The sequence below is a fragment of the Aphelocoma coerulescens genome, unplaced genomic scaffold, assembly GCF_041296385.1.
Source record: "Aphelocoma coerulescens isolate FSJ_1873_10779 unplaced genomic scaffold, UR_Acoe_1.0 HiC_scaffold_105, whole genome shotgun sequence".
Taxonomy (NCBI): Eukaryota; Metazoa; Chordata; class Aves; order Passeriformes; family Corvidae; genus Aphelocoma; species Aphelocoma coerulescens.
In genome coordinates, this window is record NW_027183467.1 from 530,091 (window position 1) to 551,270 (window position 21,180).

Below are 21,180 nucleotides of genomic sequence, written 5' to 3' on the forward strand. Positions count from 1 at the left end.
TGTGAGTCTGGGACAAGGGGGAATGACTTCACACTGACAGAAAGCAGGGTTAGATTGGGTATTTCAAAGAAATTCTTCCCTGTGAGTATGGTGAGGCCCTGGCACAGGTTGCCCAGAGAGGCTGTGGCTGCCCCATCCCTGGAAGTGTTCAAGGCCAGGTTGGATGAGGCTTGGAGCAACCAGGTCTAGTGGGAGGTGTCGCAGTCCATGGCAGGGGGCTGGAATGAGATGGTCCTGAACATCCCTTCCAACCCAAACGATTCTATTATATGATTCTATAACCAAAACCAAGAAGTACCTTTAAACCTTATAAGCTAGGGAACAAGTCCTGACAACAATCAGAAAAAGAAGATAATGTTCCCATCTTCGAATTCAGGCCAAGGCTGTCAGTACCAAAATCCTGAAGAACTACAATTGCATCCTGCTTCAGGAAAACTGAATGCAGAAAGTGCAGCTGTGTGTCAAGGAGTCATCTCCTCTACAACCAGGGACTCCTTAACACAACCTATCTGTACCACAGCACTGCCAGCAACAATTTGGGATTAAAAAAACCTGTCAGATGCACTGTTTACAACAGGTAAGTTTAAATCTTTTCATCATCAGTGAGGCAATAATCATAGACAATATTGGCTGGACAGGCACAAATACTACAGTGGATACTTGAGGAAAAAAACCCATGGAGTAAAACAGGTGCAGCATGAGCAAATAAACAGCTTCCCAGTAAAGACCTACAAACTCTAGGCTTCAGGCTGATAACCAAAACTTTGCGGTTTTATATTTGCCATGAAAATGAGTCTTAACAACAACATCACTTTCAGTATGTCCTATGTTTGAATGAAATGGCTGCCTCAAAGAATACAGTCAAATCTTATTTTCAGTAACCAAAGGATTTTTGGACCTTAAATGCTACACCCTAATCTTTTCAAAACACCACAGATATCCATGTAACCAAGGCAAGATATTAGTTCTTATCTGTCATGTCAAAAAAATGTTTCTTCTCAAAACAATGCATTTTAATGTTCTGAGCATCCAAATGTGAAAAATCAAGCTCACTGATTGACTTTCAGTTTGTCACCAGTATCAACAAGCCAGAACAAATACAAGATACCTTTACCTTCTGTTCAAATGAAGCTCCATAATAACCATCATTGAGACCAAAAATAATCTCATTTGGGTTTCTTGCATGGATCTGTAGGGAAGGAAGAAAACAAATCAGTTTACAGCCAGCTTACTGCACATTTTCACACCAAATGAACACAAATTGTTCCAAGAGTCTAAAGCAGTTTTTCCATCACCTGTAATTCTAGAAGTACATAAAATCTCAGAGAAAACTGAATTTAACCATGGAAAACCTGTTTGCTTCACACTTTAACAACAGTTACTATGTTCAGCCATTCTACTTTGAAATCAGAAACACTAGCCGGAGCGTCTTTCCTATTATTGTATTTACAGGTGACAAAAATAACTAAGAGAGCGGGAAAGTTAACAGAGGTAAGACTCAAGAACTCAGTCTGGAGAACAGAAGGCTCCAGGGAGACCTTAGAGCCCTTGCCACTGGCTTAAGGGGCTCCAAGAGAGCTGGAGAGGGACTTTGGACAAGGGGGAATGACTTCTCACTGCCGAAGGGTAGGGTTAAATAGAATATTGGGAAGAAATTCTTGGCTGTGAGGATAGTGAGGGCACAGGCTGCCCAGAGAAGCTGTGACTGCCCCATGCCTGGAAGTGGGCCACGTTGGGTGGGCTAGCAGAAGGTGTCCCTACCCATGGTAGGGGGTGGAACTGGATGATCTTTAAGGTCTCTTCCAACCCCAACCACTGCATGATTTTATGACTTAAAGCTCTGATGTAAACTAACATGATATCTGTAATCAAACTTTAAAATACAACCTTTGAAGACTCATTTCCTTTCTTAGCATACTATACATTAATTAATCCAGATGTTTTGTTTCCTTAAGAAGAAGGCTTAGAAAAAATGTTTTCACGTTACCTGCTGGCCCAAGTACTTTAACCCATCTAGATTGACCTTCCATTCAATCAAAAGCTGGAAGTGCTCCTTCTTGCCACCCCAGATCCTCACAACAAAACAAGAGACAGAGGTATCAAGACGATCAGGCATTATTCCAAAGTCCAGACTCCTCCATGTTGGATTCTGAGTATTCAAAGAAGTATAAATGCAGTTTAAACAGGCTGACACTAGTCCAAACATTGACAATTCAAAAAGTAGCAAAGCCCCCCTCAAAGGTTTTAAAAAATCTTAAGAATGAGGAACAACAGCCATTTCAAGGTTCACAAAGAGTTGAAGCCAGCAATCTCTGCTGCTTCCTTACACTGTTTGCTAGAGAGAATTCCTCAGTTAAAAGGTACATGCTGTAAAGTACTTCAGAAACTGTGAATGGGTTTTGCTTCCTTCCATTACAAGACATCAAAGAATTTACTTCAGAAATTACTAATTCAGTTTAACCAAATCAGGAGCTTTCAAAATGGAAGTAACATTCCTTTCACAGTTATAATTCAGCTTCTGAAAACCAGGGTATAGCTTGTATTGCCAAAGTTAAATGCTGATCTATTCCCCAATAATTCAATTTGCACAATTTGTTGACATATGTTCTGCTTCTGTTCACATTCTTCTCCTCCTTGACTGATCCTCAAATGCTGTCACTAAAAGCTCATCTTTATTCCACAAGATCAGACTTGCACCCGGAGCTTTTCAGAAGCAGCACACATTAAGCTAAACTGCAAATTCCACCAGAACTCAGATTTGCAAACACAACGTTCCAAGAATTTCCACTCATCTCTAACAACATCCAAAGAACTGACCCAAGCTGTAAGAAAACCAAGTCAATCCAACATTACTAGTACCAAGAGACAACAGGGTGTCCAAAAGCAGAAATGGGAAAGTGCTTTTATATATATTTATTTCTCTCCCTCCTCTGCTGAACACAGAAACAGTAGCGCCTCCAAAACAAAAAGTAGGAACCGACCACCCCATGAAAGAACTTGCCTTCCCTTCTAGCACTTAAGCAGCTTGGAAATGGCCAAGCATCCCTGAACTGGGATGAGCCAATTTGGATTAAGATGCCTCTGAAAAGAAGGGAGAGGCAAAGTTACCAGTAAGTATTACAGAAGAAATGCATTAATCAAGTTCTCCTAACAAGAAGAGATATTTCACAGCTATTCAGGCACAAGAATACCAGGTCATTAAAATACCCATAGGTGATATACAGGATGTCCTCAAGACATCTTTTATTTAGATTTTTATTATTCCATCGCTTATGTTCTGTGGTTAGTTTCCCTTTTTGTTTTTCCTTTTCCTGATTTAGAATAGAGAGAACTAAAAATCCTATCAACTTAAGAGAGAAATTGGAGAAGTTAGCAGTCTTGAGTATGCAGACAGCTTTTCTTCCATTCAGAAGGGTTTTAAAGCATTTACCCAGGGTGCTGTAAATGGAGCAGTTCTTGTTAATGCAGGCATTAAAAAGTCTTCAGCAGGTTTTCAAACTCCCTTAGCCAACATTTGCAACATCCTACTCCCATCCTACTACTACCCTTCCTCATTTGTAATAAACTGTTCAGTTCTGGCCTCTTCACTAATCTAAACTGAAAAATTTGGAAAACCTAATGTTTTCAAACTTCAGTTTCTTACAGCTATTAGTTCTTCAAAGAATATATGTATATATATGGCAGGTACATGTTCCTTGCTGTTTTCCTACACAACACAAAGATGCTAATAGAAATCAGCATTTCTACTACTCAGTAGCTCCCTATTCTGACCCTCATGAAAAGAATCTGAATAGGAAGAGAAGAACACAATGCTCCTAACAGAACTGAACAGTGGAAAGACACATTAAACAGTTGTCATTCAGTGGAGAAATCAATATACTGCAGTAAATATAATTTTTAAAACAAAGTTTTTCCACATTAAATGAACTTACCAGAGAATTCTTGATCACCTCACTCTTATAAAATTCTAAAGGAAAATAAGTAAAAAAGCACCTTTAGATTACCTTAAATACTGATACAAATCTTAGTATTTGAAAAAGTTAAAATAACTAACACTCAAGAAAGACAAATGTTAGTGGGTCCAGTTTTTTAGTAACCGATTCATGAGAAGGACTTTGAAATGTAGTCATGCTTTTGACTAAAATTACTTTTTCACACTTAGTTATTACAAGTCATTATTTAAATGTATCATTTCATCTTTATACCCATGATAATTCTCAAAGTTTATTGAGGCTTCGATTTCTGTGGAAAGAACATGCCATGGTACTTAATAGTATTTGGATGACATTTGCAAAGTAACTGGTTTGCCACACAACATCTTCCTGGAACACAGAAGCTTGGACAAATTAATTACAGAGCTTTCTTGTAGAGCGAGGGTGACCTGTTCCAGGTGCTCAGAGAGGGAACAGTCAAGTTACCTGACAGAGGTGCCAACAACCCTGTATTTAAATGGGAATAAGCAACTGCTGATGCATGAATAAGCAACTCCTGATGCTTGGCTTTCCCAGCCAAAGCAAGAGCTTAAAGACTTTAGACAGACAGCTCTAGAGGCAGGAATACAGATTTTGTACAATATCCCAGCCCACTGGAGACCAAGGATAAAGCTTTGATGAAGTGCAAAACAGTCCCTAACACTGAACACCACAGAAACAGTCATAAGTGACAGGTTCAACCAACCACCACAACAAAGCCCAGGCGGCAAGCTAAAGTTTTGTATTCTTATCCTTCTAAAAAAAACCACCAAGGCAAGATGCCAGATCTGGCATTGTGCCAGATGAAAATAAAAATTAGGAGAAAACCAAAATTCATCTCCGATCACACCAAAAGGAGAATAAAAACATATTTTTAATAACATCTCTCCACAATGAAGAGCTATATACTGCAGTGGGAAAGCAAAGCAAGAAAGAGATGAGATCTAATGCTTGAAACACAGTTATCCAAACTAGAACAGATGCCTGAATGCTTCGTGTCATTGGCTGATAATTCTATTTTTTGAAAACTTTGATAACATTGTGTGCTGATGTATACTCTGTAAAACAACTGGCATGTACAGGGTTGGATACTCTTCCCCAAAAAAGACAATTAAAGTTCCAAAAGCTTTCACTTTTATGTGCCCTTGGAAGTTCCCAATTTCTTACATCATCCCTGGGGGAAGAGCAATGACAAAAACAGGCTGATTTAAGAGACTACCAAACCTGCCATCTCTTTTGCTTCCATGGCTGCTAACACTGAAAGCTTTTATGAAGTTGAGGAAACTAAAGAGCTCTTTTCCAGTGTTAGCAAAGGTGATGTAATTAATGGCAGCAAGTTGTCAAGGGGGAGGGGAAAGAAAAAAGAGAGAATTCATATCATAAGAATTCAAAGATTTCAAAGATTAGCTAGCAAAAAGGTTGATAGCATGCCTGGTTTACCTTTGTAGATCTTGGTGTTACCACACAAGTGAAGAGTGAAGTACGTATCCAAGAGGCGATAACCATTCTTATTGATAATGTTACGTGCAGCAATATTCCGAAGATGACGAAGCCGACGCTAAAAATAAGAAAAAAACAGTCAAAGAACTTTCTTAGATTGAACATGAACCCTTTCTCTTTTTTTTTTTTCCAAAGCATTTTAATGATTCCCAAAGCACTGTTGTGAAAAAAGTATCCCACCAAACACTACATTTTCTCTGTCAGACAGCAAGTGTCAACAGCCAGGATTCAGCAAAGCCACAGGACAAGCAACAAGCACCTACAAGCTTGGAGTAAGCAACACTGATATTCAAGAGAAGCTATTCTTACTCATGTCCTGTATGTCATTTTTATCCCACATGTCTAATTACCCAAACTCTTCGAGCAGTTTCAAGCAAATATGTGACACTATCAGCTTCAAACACAGCAGCAGCGTCACTCAGATGTTCTGCATCATCGCACTGGAAACACTTCCCAGCCAAAGCTATTTTCAACAAGCATTAGTGGACAAAGAGCTCAACCATAAACCACCACCTAATCCAGAGCCATTAGGAACTGGCTGAACAAAGCTTCCTGATTTCACAATAATCCTGGAAATTGCTCTAACAACCTTAAATAAAATACATCAGGAAGACATATCAAGATTTTGAGGGAAAAATTAAGGGCACAGTGAAATTTGAGATTTTAACTGTCAGTTACCATCTGCTATGATGAGAAATTCCTTTTCCCTTGGAATTAATACAGCAGGATATGTCACTAAAATATTTAGTTTAAGTGATTTCATCCAACTCCAACATTATCTTGGTTTACTACAATACTGCACCTTGAATGAAAATCATCAGATCAAATCAATCTCTCTCTCACCTGTCTGTGCCAAACAGCTTTAATAGCTGTGCATAAAGTCTTAGCTTCAAGGCACACCACACCCTTAATCTTTGACAAATATTTTACATTATTAACTTCGCATAAAATTTAACTAGTTAACAAAGCAATTTTGCAAGAGTGTCACTCTTAAATCGCTGCTTAGCTTTTGTTTCTAACATAACTTCAAAGACCCCATGCTTCAAACAGCCTCCCATGAATGTAGCACTCAGAGAACTGCCACTTCAAATACATAAAGTTCTCACCAAATCCTTCAGTGTCCTATTTTCCCAGTCAATCTTTCAACTCAGCAGTGTCTCACCCAATACCGTGGGGATGGTGACAAAGGGCTCCACATACTTTGTGGATCACCAAAATCCACCAACAAGCCTCAAACAACTAAACTATGGTTTAGTGCATACTTTTACCTCAGAGTTTACTTTACACCATTTTTTTCCCAAAAGCTTCCTCACTTGTAAGTCTGAATCCACCTTAAAAGCAGATTGACCAAAAGCACATTTTAAATGCTTTTGAAACCAAAAGACAATTTTCCTGTTTGCAGCTTGCCTAAAAAGGCTTTAAACAAGAGTAAAAGGCCATCATCTGTTTTAGAATCACGGTATGACACTTTATATCACTTAACACCACTTCAACGATATATTCGTTTTCCTTCATGGAAAGGTATGAGGAATATTACATTTCTGTTCATGTGACAGCCTAAAAATCACTGATGGATTCATTCCACTCAAAGTCTATTTATGATTTAGACTAAAAACAGAGAGATAGGATGCCTAGGTATCTCTAGTATATACATGACTTACAAAATTAAAAACAAACAAAACCATCCCACACAAAACGTTCTGTGGGACTACATGGTCTTATTTTCTTAGAAACTGGTATCAAAAATGTCAACAGAAGGATTAAGCCTCACTTAAAAGAAGCCACATGGACCTTGAACATTTTTTCATATCTAATCTCAATGCTGGCTAGCTTTGCTGGCTGTGTTTATGTGCAACTGAAACACTCCTTAAGAAACATCTTTGAACATGAATTTTGCTACCTTATAAAAATGATTCAAGAATTTTATGTGCCATCTCTCTTTTATTAACTTCAATAGCACAGAAATCAACTACCATGCTCATTCCCTTCATTTTTGGTATCTGTTTTTTTCCTTTAATCCCTTACAAAGAACAGCCCACACAGCACCCTAACAAAAAGGGCAACTTTCTCCAGGTCCCTTAAGGACTGCAAACTAATTTGCGTGCCTGCTTTAAGTAGTATGTTTCATTGATTAGCTCTCAAGCAAAGTCGAACAAGTTTCTTGCCACTCACAGTACACGAGGCCAATGAGGTTTGGAAAAAAAAAAAAGCTGTCGAGTGTCCTAACCTACACCTGCACCTCTGAACAAGATGTGAGTCCTTATCTCCATGGTTTGTGACTTCAGGATCTGGAGTTTAGGTTAAAGTCTCACTTCTCCCAAACCCATTGGAAGAGGATCATTAAATTTGGAGCTATGAGACCACAACACAGTTCAGAACTCAGTGTGTGTCCCGGGGTGACTCTATGATACTGCAGTCCCTATCGTCGGGCTGTGCCTTTAAGCCAGATCGGGGGGAGGGGGTGGGAGGCAGTGAAATTCCTTCGGCGGCTGTGTTCAAAGAACACAGATAGCTCCCACGCTCTCTCCCCAGCTCTCGGCTCTGCAGCAGGGAAGAGAGTTGCATTCCTTTGCTTTTTAGCTAGCTTCTCGTCCATTAGCTGAAGTAAGAAGTTTTCCGGGGACTGAGGCTTCTTCTTTTACTCCTAGAACTGTTCAGCTTTGCTCCGGTCCGGAACAGCACCACCAGGAGGTCCCACACCGAGGCCGGGAGAGGGCCCACGCCGCACCCCAGCTCCGGAGAGAGCAGAGCCACACCTGCAGAAAGGACTCTGAATCTACCAGGTCTTTTCCACAGCGAGAGGTTTTATTATCTAACATTATTCATTTTCTTCTCGTGCCTGCGTGCACCCTGCTTGTTAAATAAACAGAGGTTTTTTTCACTTTCCTCCAAGGAGCTCCTTTGAAACCTGTGGGGGAGGCGTTGCCGAAACCTGCCTTCCATTAGAGCATACCTCCTAATTTTTGTCAAACCGGGACAATGCAACAGATAATGGATGTCTACTTGAATCTCCAGCTTAGCCAGCACTCTCCTTCTCCTATGCCATTACTTGTCCATTTAGCCTGGCTGATAGGGAACAAATTTCCAAAGACATAGACAATTTTATCATTCACATTCTTTAGTGTGAGGTCATGATGACAGAGGGACTTGAATCCTGAAAATAAACTTCCAGCTTGCCCACTATGTTCGCTGATATTATACTGAATTATTCAGATTTCATCAGAACTCTACGGAGGCAACATTCAGAGTTAATTAATCTCTCCTGATCAAAGATAATTAGCTTCAACTGGGAGACTGTCAGCTACAAAGACATACCCAAAGACAACTGAAATAGGCTCTAGAATTCCTCATCAAGGGCTTTGTTTTGTGACAAAGTAAATATTATTTTAAGGGAAGTTTTAAATCTCTAGTGTTACCTCCTATGCGTTTCATATCATTTTCTGCTGGAGATGTTGGAATACACAAAACGAAAACCCTATTGTGTTGCAGCTCAGCTAGCACTGGCAACAGCCAGATACTGCCAGCCGTGCATCACCCTTTCTTGCTCGTCCCACCATAAATATGCACTTGTGCAGCTGCTCACAGAATCATATCTGGGAACCGGTCTGGATGGAAACTAACCACCTCTCCCTTTTCCTGGGTTGGTTTCACCAGCTTAGTTTCTCAATATGATTCACCATGTGGCTGGACAAGCAGTTGTGCAGACCAAGAAGAGGACAGCGCAGCAACAAGATGCCAAAGGCAGAGAACTGCTGACATGAAACCACCAGCTTAAAGTGTCTGTGGAGCAACAGAGCCTGGCACTGCCACGAGCCAAGGGGAAGGCAGTTCACAACGAGGTACCAGAGCATTTCAAAATGCAAAAGCAACTAATTTTAGAGCATAAACCAGCACACTCTATGTTGAATACCGTAGATGCAAATAACCCACAATTCTTTCATTTCCTTCTCCTTTTAGATGAAGTGCTAAAAAGCGGTCCCTTTTCTTTAGTGACAAGTTTCAGCTATTTTACTCTTTCTATAAAAGTGTCAAGAAAGCATGATGAGGGAGGATTCCCCTAGGATAAGATGGTCTGCAGCCAGAACATTCCAAAAAGCCCAGTCCAAGTGCCTTGGCAGCCTCCTGAGCCACTTAACTTCAAAAAGGCCAGCATAAGTGCAGGATGATAGTGCAGGATCTGCTTTCATTAAAAAAAAAAAAAAAAAAAGAGCAAATTATGCAATAAGTATAGCTAATTTTCACCACTACCTCCTCAAAGAGTTTACAGGCTACCAGCAATACAGGACTGAAGACCTCAGACAGGCATCTACAAGCAAGCATCTTAATGAGATATCCTACAGCAAAAATGTTATTTTTACAGAACTAACACTATGGAAAAGGTTATTTAACCTTTCCAAGAGCTCTCAATTCAGCACACACAGCCTTAACAGTGGCATATCTGGATCAGTGCTTAGCACGGTAGTACAGCAGGTCTAACAGCTCATTCTAGGGGTTTTGTGACACAAGTTATTTTGGTTACAATTGTCCTAGACCTTTGCAATTCCCAAGAAAGCTAATGGAGCAGTGAAATTACATAGCAGGCCTTGTTATCATTTGCTTTAATTGCCATTCTAAGTTGCATTTGATTAAAAGCAACTGCTATATAGCAACTGTGTGTTGACTCACATGAAAGAAATTAGTGCTTCCTTGTATCTTGAAGATAAATGACTGCAAACCAGGAGAAGAGATCCACTAATTTTCCATTAGAAGAAATCCCGTGTAGCTTGTATTTTAAAAACACTGCTGCATGTAAAGATAGCACAGGTTATAAGCAGAGAGCTGTCCCAAAGATATGTAGAAAGTCTGATCAGGAAAACTGTAGGAGAGATCTGAAGAGCAGAACCTACCATCAGGTTTCATCCCTCATGCCTGCAGAGGCAGAAAAGCAGCTTCCTGGAATTCTACAACAGCATCTTAATAGAGCTGCTGTGGAGTGCAGCAAGACCATCCCTGCTCAGCAATTGCCAGCTTCTCTCAAAACTCAGAGAAAGAAAAGCACTCAAGTTTTCATCATTCTGAGGAGCTATTTGCAGTTGTGTAATATATCTAGTGTTCCCATTCAGTGACTTTCTGGGAACCCCTCCAGATCTACCACAGGCCATGAACAAGTCAGACTGCTCCAGAATCAGGTATTTTCACCATCAACCTTGTTAAGATGGCTTTTTCATCAGATGATTCCAGACAGTCTACCAAGTCTTTTGAGGTCTAAAGGACTGAAACTGTCTGGTCCTTCATGCTTTAGTTCCCTCAGCACTAAGATATCTTTCACTACCTCTGCCTAGAATGCCACCTTCACTTGTGCCACCTTCACTTCATTGTCAGAATGCATCCTGACATTTGTTCCCATGCTGCATAATGTGTTTTATGCAGTCTTATGGTGAGGGTCAGAAAATTGAACCAAGGTAAAGCTGCCAGAACCAAAAGGTAGTTCGACATGTGGGTGAGTTCCTCTAATTCAGCCCCCTACAGCTACACAGATGTGCCCACCACAAAAGAGGACAGAGCAGGCAGACTTCAACGCTTTCAGTTTCTTTATGGCTTAAGCTGATCCAGATGCCGCTCTTTGCTTTCCTCCAGGCCTGAGAAACAGAAGTGATAAAGCTACTCACTGTTTTTTGTCTAATAATCTGGTATAATTGATAAAAATCACAGCAGAGATGGCACAGCAGGGAGGTAAGAAAAGGGAGTAAGTCAAATGAGAGAGAAGTGCACTGTTGTTAACACAAGGTCTGAACTGTTCATGGAAGCACAAGGAGAACAGGACTACCTACAACAGCCTCAAGTATTCATGGAATTTCATAATTATTTGTTCAAGGTCACATAATGGGTAGCAAAAGCAAGCACAGAGAGTTCTGACTCTTCTTCCATCTTAACCACTTTATTATTCCCTTACAAGAATCTGATAACCCTGGGGGAAAAAAAATAATGTCAGTATATCCCAGCTGGATGAGAACACAGCCAAACACCATTTTCTATTTCTGGTATTCAGCCATCACACTGACTCTAGCTCTGGCTGCAGGTATCAGTTGTGAAGCTCAGGTCATCAATATGAGCAACAGCAAAGCCCATTCTTATCACATGGAGCCTCTCATACCGTCAGCAGCTGAGATGATGTAGCGGCTCACAGCTGGGAGAAGGGGGACGTAGGTCTTCTCTTTGTCCCACATCTGCCTTCTCCCAGCAGCATGGTCTTCCCTCTTTAGCTCTTTTAGCAAAGCTGTTCGTGAATTCTACTCTCAGCAGGCCCTTTGACATGTTAAATAAATTTGCAAAGGTGTCAAGAGAGTATCTGAACTTAAGCAAGGCAGGCAGTTTGGTTTCTTCCAGCAAGAACCATCCAATATGCCATCAAAGAGCCCCCTCTGTGAATGGAGGGTTTGGCTGAAAACTCCCAGATGTTACTAAGAAAGTGACAGTGGGGCCACTGCACTCATGGCCATGACCAAGTTTCAGAAATTGTATTAGAACAGGCAGATTTTTTAAGAACTTAGTAAATAGGACTACATTTTCCAGAATAAAGCTTAAATACAATTTCCCAGGAAGAAAGTTTTATACATCTGACTGGATTTGAAAAAGGCTGCGCCACCCACCCATTCCTGATGATTTTCCATACAACCCGTGTAAAGTGTAAAGCATCACACAGGTTCAAGAAAACATTTCTAATTCAATAAGAATGGAGGGGGGATTAAAAAAAAAATAAACTTACTTTTGCCTGAAATGTAAATACAACTGTAAAACTAGAATTAAGAAGGCTGGGAAATCATCTTGTACAAGCAAAATAGAAGTTCGCAGAAATTACATCACCACTCAGGGCTCTCTCAGAGGCCTGATGAGCTGAAAAGCAATTACTGTATTTCCAGAACACAGAACTTTCAACAGTGGCTAAAATTTCAGCACCAGGTCTCATTCCTTAGCGTTTAATGGAGCACCCTACTTACCAAATACTTTCTAATCAAGACACACCAAGACAGTCTTCATCTCTGGGCACCATCTCTGTTTTCAGACTGGTGCCCTGACAGTTCTGTCAAGGAGTAAATTCCCTGAATTCTTTTCAGATCAAGATCAGCTCTACCTCTGTATAAGATAGTACACACTTTGTTTTTATCTGGCTTTCACATGAATTTTGTAGCTTGGTTCCTTGCTTTATGACCCACAGAAGCTCTGGAAGAATGTAAGCAAAATCCTTCCAACTATTTTAGCACTAAAGCAGGAGGCAAAGATTAGTTAGCAACACAAACATTACTACAGCAAATCCAGTGTTCTTGAACTGAACAGACCTGAACTTGCAATGTCAGCTATTTAGATGTCTGAGTATTTGTCAGAATTAAGTCATATTTAAACGGAGGGCGCTGTGTGCTTTGTATCTCATACCAGCCAGGCTGAGGAGGGTCATTTTTTTTTTTCTTAAAAAGCATAAAACCTCCAACCCTGAAACAAAAAAAAAGTTATCAAAATGTTATCTACATTTGGCCAATATGAGCATTATTTATTATCACAGCACTGCTCTACACCTAATTATTGCACCTTCCAACTTCCTCAGATTTTCACTATTTACTTTCACCTTTCCATGCCAGTTTGAATATTAAGAAGCAATGACATGATCCAATCTCTTGGAAGTCAAATAGTAGACAAGAATTCTTACTTAATTTTATGTAAGTTTTCAAGCTGCCTCGTTTTCCAATTTGATACCTTTTTTTTTTTTTAAGTGGAGCATACCACACAGAAGGTTTGGGTCAACTCTGCTGCAGAATATAAAGCTTTTAATATCCAAGAAATGCACATGGGAAGTTTAGGCACTACTCAGATGTATGGTTACTTAAAAACCACAGGAAGGGCAAGAAAATGCTTGTACTCCAATTTACACACTTGCTAGGAAGATTTATAAGGTTTGCCATGTAACAGTTTTCCACACTTCAGAATCGAGAGAATCAAATGGGCTTTCAGAGCAGCTTAAAAGCAGAAGCATTTAGTATGCAATTTTGTGGGACACACCATAAGGAATGTTTTGGAGTTCTATTTAATGTCCTTCCAGCACACACTTGAAGACAGAAAGTGCCTCAAAGCTATGAAGCCGTAATAAGTTCAATGAATCACTTGTGGTTCTCCTTATAACTGTGATTCCTTCATATCTCCATTTCCTCATGTCAAGTCATCAACAGCCATCCAGGAACTCATTTCCCTTTTTAAGATTTAGCTACTTTCTTGCAACTGCGTTTAAAAAACTATTTCTACTAGGAATCAGATCTGAGGACAACACCACTACAAAGATGCACTGTAGGAACACAACTGCACTTTTTAGCCTGTGAAGGTGCAATACACTCACATACATCACATACCTCACATTCCCAAAGATCTTATGCAAGGAATGAGATACACTGAACCTGTGCAGAGTCATTTACCCAGACTAAATGGCCACAAGAAAAGTGAAAGTTATTTCATCAATACGGGCTCAAAGTTTTCCAAGATGCACAATTGTGAATTTTAGTTTACAGTTCCTTTCCTTTATGTTTCTGGGCAGCTGAAAGGCTTTTGAAAGTTTCACTTAAGAAGGAAAACAGCTATGAAGCTTTCACCTGAACACATCAAGGGTCAATACAGGTTTCTAATCATCCATACCCCATGCCATGGCTACTCCTCCTTCTGTACTGTACTGAGAGCTTCACCAGGAACAGTCAGCAAATGGAAGATGTTCAAAAGACATCAAGTCTTCCCTAATTCACACAAGGAGAAAGTGAAACAGGAAGAATAAGGAATATCTCAATACTTGACAGAAGTGTAATTTTTTCCAGCTATCTGAACGCAAAACAAGGGCAGTATGGAGTTAAAGAATGCAATGTCTGAAGTCAGTGTAAGATCTAACAAAATATCTATGGCATGATCTTCTCCTTTAATATTAATTAAAACAACAGTAGCATCAGAAAATAATTAGAGCAGATAACTATATTATAACTGAAAAAAATTTAAGACTACGCACTACTCTTGAAAGACAGCTGTGTTCTTTGGCCTGTCCTCCCCTGTACCCTGTCCTACTAGATAACCCTCTAAACTCCTTCCTCACTAAGTAATTGCATTTACACTGAGGAGCAACTCAGAACTCAACTTCTACCCCCATGAAATTATGTAAACAGCTGGTAACTGTTCCGTAGGCACAAGAAATCTTCTCTTTGTACCCCATAATCACACACAGAAAATCTACCACTTATTCTAGACCCCAAAATGAATAAAACAACTAAGATTAAAATTGATGTAAGCAGTGATCATAATGTTCACACACCTCACTAATATTCTGCATTCTAATCCTTTTTTCCATATCCAGAATTTGTGCTAATCTCTGCAGAAAGACTGTAAAAGCCTGTTATTTAAAACATATTGTAGGGGCAGGTACAGAAGACACAAACAGGATGGCTGGTTAGCTGTGGCAAAACAAGACTCAAAACACAGAATTAACTTAAACATAATGTTAGGAGGAAAGGTTCAAAAGCAAAATCATGAGCCTATGCAGGGTCTTGGGCAAATGAAGTATATTGTTTCAACAGCTGTGTTTGGTTATGGTCACTATAACATCGAGAGCGACACATCCAGCAAGCTGGCAAATACCATAGCTCCAAAGAGTAAGAACTGTCAGCACACCCTAAAATAATTGCTCTAAACTATGGTTAAGAAAATCTTACAAGTACTGCCCACTGGCCAGACAAAGCTCTTCTTGCTACGTGTTTACATAAGGTGCAAATAATAGGGAACTTGACAGTCTTTCCATCTTCAACCAAGACCTTTTAGAAGAGATAGCTAGAAATAGCATCTTTCCTTATTGATGTTTTTCTCTGAGTTTGTCTAAGTAAGTATTTAGTCCCAAGATGAAAGACTGAAACTGTAACTGCTTCTTTGACAGCATGGAAACTAACCCACTGGATAGAAAAGAGAACATCAGGGTGCAAGTTGCACCTCATTAATAACACACTGCAGCAGGTGAGAAGTCCCTTAAGCCTCTTAACGTAACCTTGGGGAAGGGAGCATTAGCCCACATTAGCTGTGGGAATAACCTGGGAATATCAAGATGATACTCAGAAGGAAGGACCCAAAAGTAAACAGAGCCTTACGGAACCAAGAGCATCAACAAAATCAAAGCAAAGGCAATTTTGACCTTAAAGAAGCACTTAAGAATGCTCTAGGTTGCACAAGCAAACAGCATTGGATGATTAATAACCTGAAGCATAATAATGCTTATCTTGTTGCTGGATGACAAATCAAGGACAAATAAGTCAACTTCCCTTCATAAATGATACTTCAGTCTTTAGCTAACAAGTTGCTCAGTTAAGAGCATTCCCTAACCCACCCCAAACATCCCAGATAAAGCATGAAGACTGATTTAGTATGGCTTTCGGACAGAACTGTCTCTCTCTAACTTAATAACAGACCATCTGGTCTGCAAAACACACCTGCATCCCTTAGGGAATACAGGTAGTACACTGCAGATAGCAAAATTCCAGCCCCAGGTTACCAGCCAGCCTTCTGGGCTAAAATTACAATTTTCCAGAGCCTTTAACAACTGCTCCTCCTAATTTGTCTCTAACAAACACTAAACATTGACACAGCTGGGTATGGATACAACTAAGATCACGAGGTCACAACTCACATTGTGGTGTTTTCACTGGAGCAGCACTTCCCTCCCACTCAGCATTTAAAGACAGTGTGTCAAAGAGAAATGAAAGTAATATTCCAATACAACATTTTCCATCCACTATTCTGATTTCTCCCCTGCCTCGCCCCCTCCATATTTTGTAGGAAAGAGGAAGTAAAATATTTACGAGTCAGTCTTTTTTTTCATATTATTCAGGAGACTATATAACAAGAGTAATATTGTTTTAAAAGATACTATTTTCTCACTGTTTTAGTTCAAAGTCTCATTCATGTGCAGCCCTGGGTCCATACAGTAACTTTCTTCACTTCTCCTACATGAGACCCGTCAAACACATTTGCCAGCATGCTTTGAATCATCCCCTTCTGCCATGTTGCCCAAAATGTTGTGTATGCGTGATACACATCTTTAAAGAAAGAAACCAAGTTAAATCTCAAACTGAACCTGGCAGGGGACACAAAAGAAGGGCTTCTACATGTATGCTACCCAGAAAAAGAAGGCCAAAGAACATGTTACCCCCTGATAAATAATGCTGGAAAACTGGTAACAACAGATGAGGAGAAGGCTGAGGTACTCGACAACTTTTTTGCCTCAGTCTTCAATGACAACCTCTCTTCCTTACATCTCTTGAATGGATGGCTGGGGACTGGTGGAACAAAGCCCCTCACACTGTAAAACTGGGTTTGTGACCACCTGAGGAACCTGAATGTGCCTGGGTCTATGGGACCCAATGAGATGCATCACAGAGTCTTGAGGGAACTGGCTGATTTAGTTGCCAAGCCACTCTCCATAATATTGGAAAAGTCATGGCAGTCAGGTGAAGTCCCAGGTGATTGGAAAAGGAGAAACATAGTACCCATCTTTAAAAATGACCGAAAGGAGGACCCTGGGAACTACTACCATGTCAGCCTCACCTATGTGCCTGGGAAGATGAGAACAGATCCTCCGAGAAGCTGTGCTAAGGCACATGGAAGACAGGGAGGTGATTCGACAGCCAGCACAGCTTCACCAAAGCAAAGTCCTGCCTGACCAACCCAATGGCCTTCTATGATGGGGTGACTACATCAGTGGACAAGGGAAGAGTTACAGATGTCATTTATCTGGACTTCTGTAAAGCCTTTGACGCGGTCCCCTACAACATCCTTCTCTCCAGACTGGAGCGATGGATTCCACAAGTGGACTGCAAGATGGGTAAGGAATTGGTTGGACAGTTAAATCCAGAGGGCAGAGATGCTCCCAGAGTTAAGCTAGTATAGAAGCCACAGCAGCCATGTATACTAAGCACTGCTCTTGAACTCTTAGAAGTGCATAAAACTCCAACTGGATCTTTAGGAGTCCCAGCCTTAAAGTTAATGGCAGCTACAGAGTGTCCTTGAGAAGTTACACTAACAGTTGCTCTGTTTTGCTCTACCCTAAACATACACTTCTGACACCTGTAGCTGAAACCTCATTGCTGCCTCTCTCCACAGAAACTGTCACTATCAGTCAAGAGATGTGTGTGAACTGAAAGATACAGAACATATTGGGTCACCAGGTCTGACACCATTCATGGCTGTGCACAATGGCACAATTTACCCCTTCCCTCCTTACCACCACATCCATACTCAGCAGATACATCTCCCTCCTTCACATGCACCCTTCCCGGGAACTGGTTCTGGAGTCCATGACTATGTGCTTTCCTGTCACTAGACAACCACACGTGAAATCTGTTTTGGCCAGCAATTAGCACAGTAACATTCAACAGATCATTTGACTGTGGTATGACTGCCTCTCTACATTCAGGCTGCATTTTTCTGTCCAGTCCCTTCCACTGAGGATATATGAGTCTGAAAGGTGTGGGTCCTCCAACCCCTCCGTTGCTTTGAACTGCTTATAATGACAGGATTGAACTGTTTGTTTTAAGCATTCAGAAATCCTTAAATTATCATGACACTCCCTGTTTTCTTGCATTGAGCAGCTGGTAAGATATATTACTAAAGAATCTCTGCTCCTAAAGTGCAATTATTTCACATTTTCAGTTCTGTTGTGCTCACTCTTACAGCAAAAGAGAACATCCTGTCACAGTTACTAAGGGATTCAAATGGGAATTTTATACTTAATCAGATGCATCTCCTTACAGCTATATCATCTATTTCTTTCTCTTAAAATGCAGAATACAACAGCAAAAGGCATTCTTTGCCCTGGTCATCCTGCCCTGCAAACAAATTAAAGAAGAGGTCAGTTTTGCCACAAGTGTGGTCACAGTAGCAAAAGGTTTTATACTTGACTTTTCACTCCTGCGAAAGTGTCAGTAGTAGGAATGTTGTTTTCTAATCAATGTGAATGTTAATGGAACAATTAGATCTAGACTAAACCCAAATTAAACCTTCAGTACTTCTGCCCTTAAAAAGTCACTTCAGTCATTAAAAGCACTCACCTCAAGTTCACACTTGGGAATTTGTCTTTAGAGAGACTTATAACCAGGATTCAGACCATCCTCCTCTCAATCCTTATAGTGAAAAAAATGTAGCACTGGGTGTTCTAGAGAAAACTGTCTACTAAAAAAAATCACCAATTTGATTTTTGTGCTCACACGTAGCAAACAATTACCTTGCCTTACATAGCACCACATAGCTCGGATCAGCCAGACTATGACATTACAGAGGTGTTACAATAGACTGGGAATGACTTTTCTTTTTCATAATTCTGCAGGAAAATAGCTCCAGTGTACCGAGCCGCCTTCAAGGCATCTTGCAGTTCAGTAAGTTCAGACTTTTGAGCTCAGATAATACAGAGAAAGAGGGTGATTTGCTATCAGTGTGTTCAGCTGAGCCTCTCAATTTGATTCCAAGTATGGACACAGTACACAGATCCCTCAGCATATGATCCTTGTGTTAGCAGAGCGCACAGCGGAACAATACCTCAGTCTCTGTCACAGCCTTACACTTGCTACAATTAACACACAAGCATCCTCAATAAATATTTACTCAACTGGAATATCCTATAACTGATGACTCAGTTTCTGCTCCTATGAACGCCTACAAAAGTTTCTGCTCCTAGGAGAAAAAGCCTGTGTTTTGGTCTCACTTTCACAAATGAAGTCCAACGACTAATACAACAGGCTTCTCCCTCCAGCATTCACTTGGTCCTTGCACAAGCCTGAGAAAGAATAAAACCAAAAATTCAGCAGGGAGAAGGCCATACTTGATCTCATGGACAATCCACTGTTTCCTGTTCATACAGAACAGTGTTTATGTTCATTAACATAGAGCAGGCCCACATTTCAGAATAAGTACTTGCTCACAAATTAGGGTTGGGTGGCCAACAGCCACCTCCATTCCCTGTCTTTGTCCCTAAGTGGATGTCTGCTAAAACGTTTAACAAAAGAGAAGCTATAGCTCCACTTCAAGTTAACATCTGTTGATTTTTTCTCTATGAACTCTTTATATTCCCACCTGGTAACATGTAGCTCAAGTAACACAGATCCTGTGTCTACCTCATAATAACATCGACTGTACCGAGTCAATGAGCCAAAACACGACTCACATCTTACAGTATTTCTAAAGAAAAGCAAAACTTTGCTAATTATTGCCTCCTTCACCACTCCTGCTCCAGCTCCTGTACAATCAACCTGTACAGTCAGCACATGCAAGAAGGGAAAGGGCAGAGAGTCAGTTTGATAGGGATTGCTAAATGCCCAGGCAGAACCTAGGCTTCCTCGCTTAACCTTCCTCCTAATGCTCTCCAAAATTAAAACGTGGGACTGATGCCCAGTAAACCAAAAGCCAATTATCAGCAAACAGGAAAAAGAGAGTTAGGCAACGGAAGGATGTAGTGGGGAGGGAACATTTCACCACTTTTCAGAATACACTGCATGTTATATCCACAGGCCCTCCTCACCCCGCCAAGAGAAGGAGCTGCTCCGGCCTCACGAGGTGCCCTAGTTTAACACCGATTTTCATGGTGTTATTCCTGCTGCAACTCTCACCTTTAATCTGCCCCAGATCCTTTGTAGGCACAGAAGTAGTTTCCTGGGAGAGGAAACACCACCTGAATCCCCCAAGAGACAGGCACAGACCCCTAGCCCCATGCTTCCTCTCCCCTTCCTACCAGCCTAAGACAAAAGTGCTCAAACTCCCCCTTGCCTCTGGGACTCCCCTTCCATCAGCTTGGGGACTCTGCCTCAGATACCCCCAGACCTCGGAGAAGCCCCATTTGACACGTCATGGAGTACCTGTTCACCCCTTTACCTCAGGGCACCCCACACCTCAGGGCCCTTTACCTCAGGGCACCCCATTCACGCGAGAGAGCAACCCCTGTACACCTCAGGGAGCACTCCTCAGTTCAGGAAACATCTCCCTTCAGCCCAGAACAACCCACATGTCAGTGAGCAAGCCCCTGTATACACCTCAGGGCATCCCACACCTAAGAGAGCACACCCCCTTCACCTCAGAACACCCCACACTTCAGGGGACACCCCTGATTCACGTCAGGACACCCTCCTCCCTCTCATCCCCCTCCGAGCGCCGCCCCGAGGCCCCGCCGTACCTGCTGCGAAGGCAGCTCCACATGCAGGGCGCGGGCGGCGGAGCCCGGCGGTAATGCGGCAGGACCGGCAGCCGAGCTCATCCTCACGTAGGGTCCCAGCTCCACTCCCCCCGAGGCCGCCGGGCGCGCAAGGGTTAATGGCGGCAGCAACGCCGACCCGGCCGGCCGCTACGGAGCCATATTACCGCAGTGCCGGGGGCGGGCGAAGCACCGCCTCCCGCACGCCCATTGGTCCTCGCGCCTCAGGGGCGGGAGCCACCCACTTTCTCGAGTTTCGACTGGCTCAATGTGACGCCAATCAACGCCCCTCTTCGCTGGTCCTGTCAAACCGCTGGAACGAGCGCCGGCGCCGATTAGAGCGCCCGCTTCCGGAAGGCGGGACGGCGCCCGAAGATGCGGGCGGTGATTGGAAGAGGTTCAGTTTGATTGACAGAGCGCCCTCCATCACGTGTGCGGGCGCTGTTGTCATCACGTGGTGGGACGGAAATAGTTCAGGGGAGGAGAAGG

General features: G+C 41.6%; 1 protein-coding gene across 4 annotated transcripts in view; it reads right to left on the reverse strand.

Moving 5' to 3' along the window:
- The window catches only part of UVRAG (UV radiation resistance associated), a 107,611-nt gene extending 86,748 nt beyond the window's left edge, over window positions 1–20,863 (reverse strand). For 3 of the 4 annotated variants that reach the window (XM_068998421.1, XM_068998423.1, XM_068998424.1), the window contains exons 1-5: window positions 20,674–20,863; window positions 5,412–5,529; window positions 3,933–3,967; window positions 1,988–2,149; window positions 1,115–1,189 (exon numbers count right to left, since the gene is read on the reverse strand). In XM_068998421.1, the coding sequence (XP_068854522.1) occupies window positions 1,115–1,189; window positions 1,988–2,149; window positions 3,933–3,967; window positions 5,412–5,529; window positions 20,674–20,754 (471 nt within the window). In that variant the 5' untranslated portion in view covers window positions 20,755–20,863. The remainder of the gene's footprint in view (window positions 1–1,114; window positions 1,190–1,987; window positions 2,150–3,932; window positions 3,968–5,411; window positions 5,530–20,673) is intronic. The other variant, XM_068998422.1, reaches the window with a different exon arrangement.
- Between the last annotated feature and the right edge of the window lie 317 nt (window positions 20,864–21,180).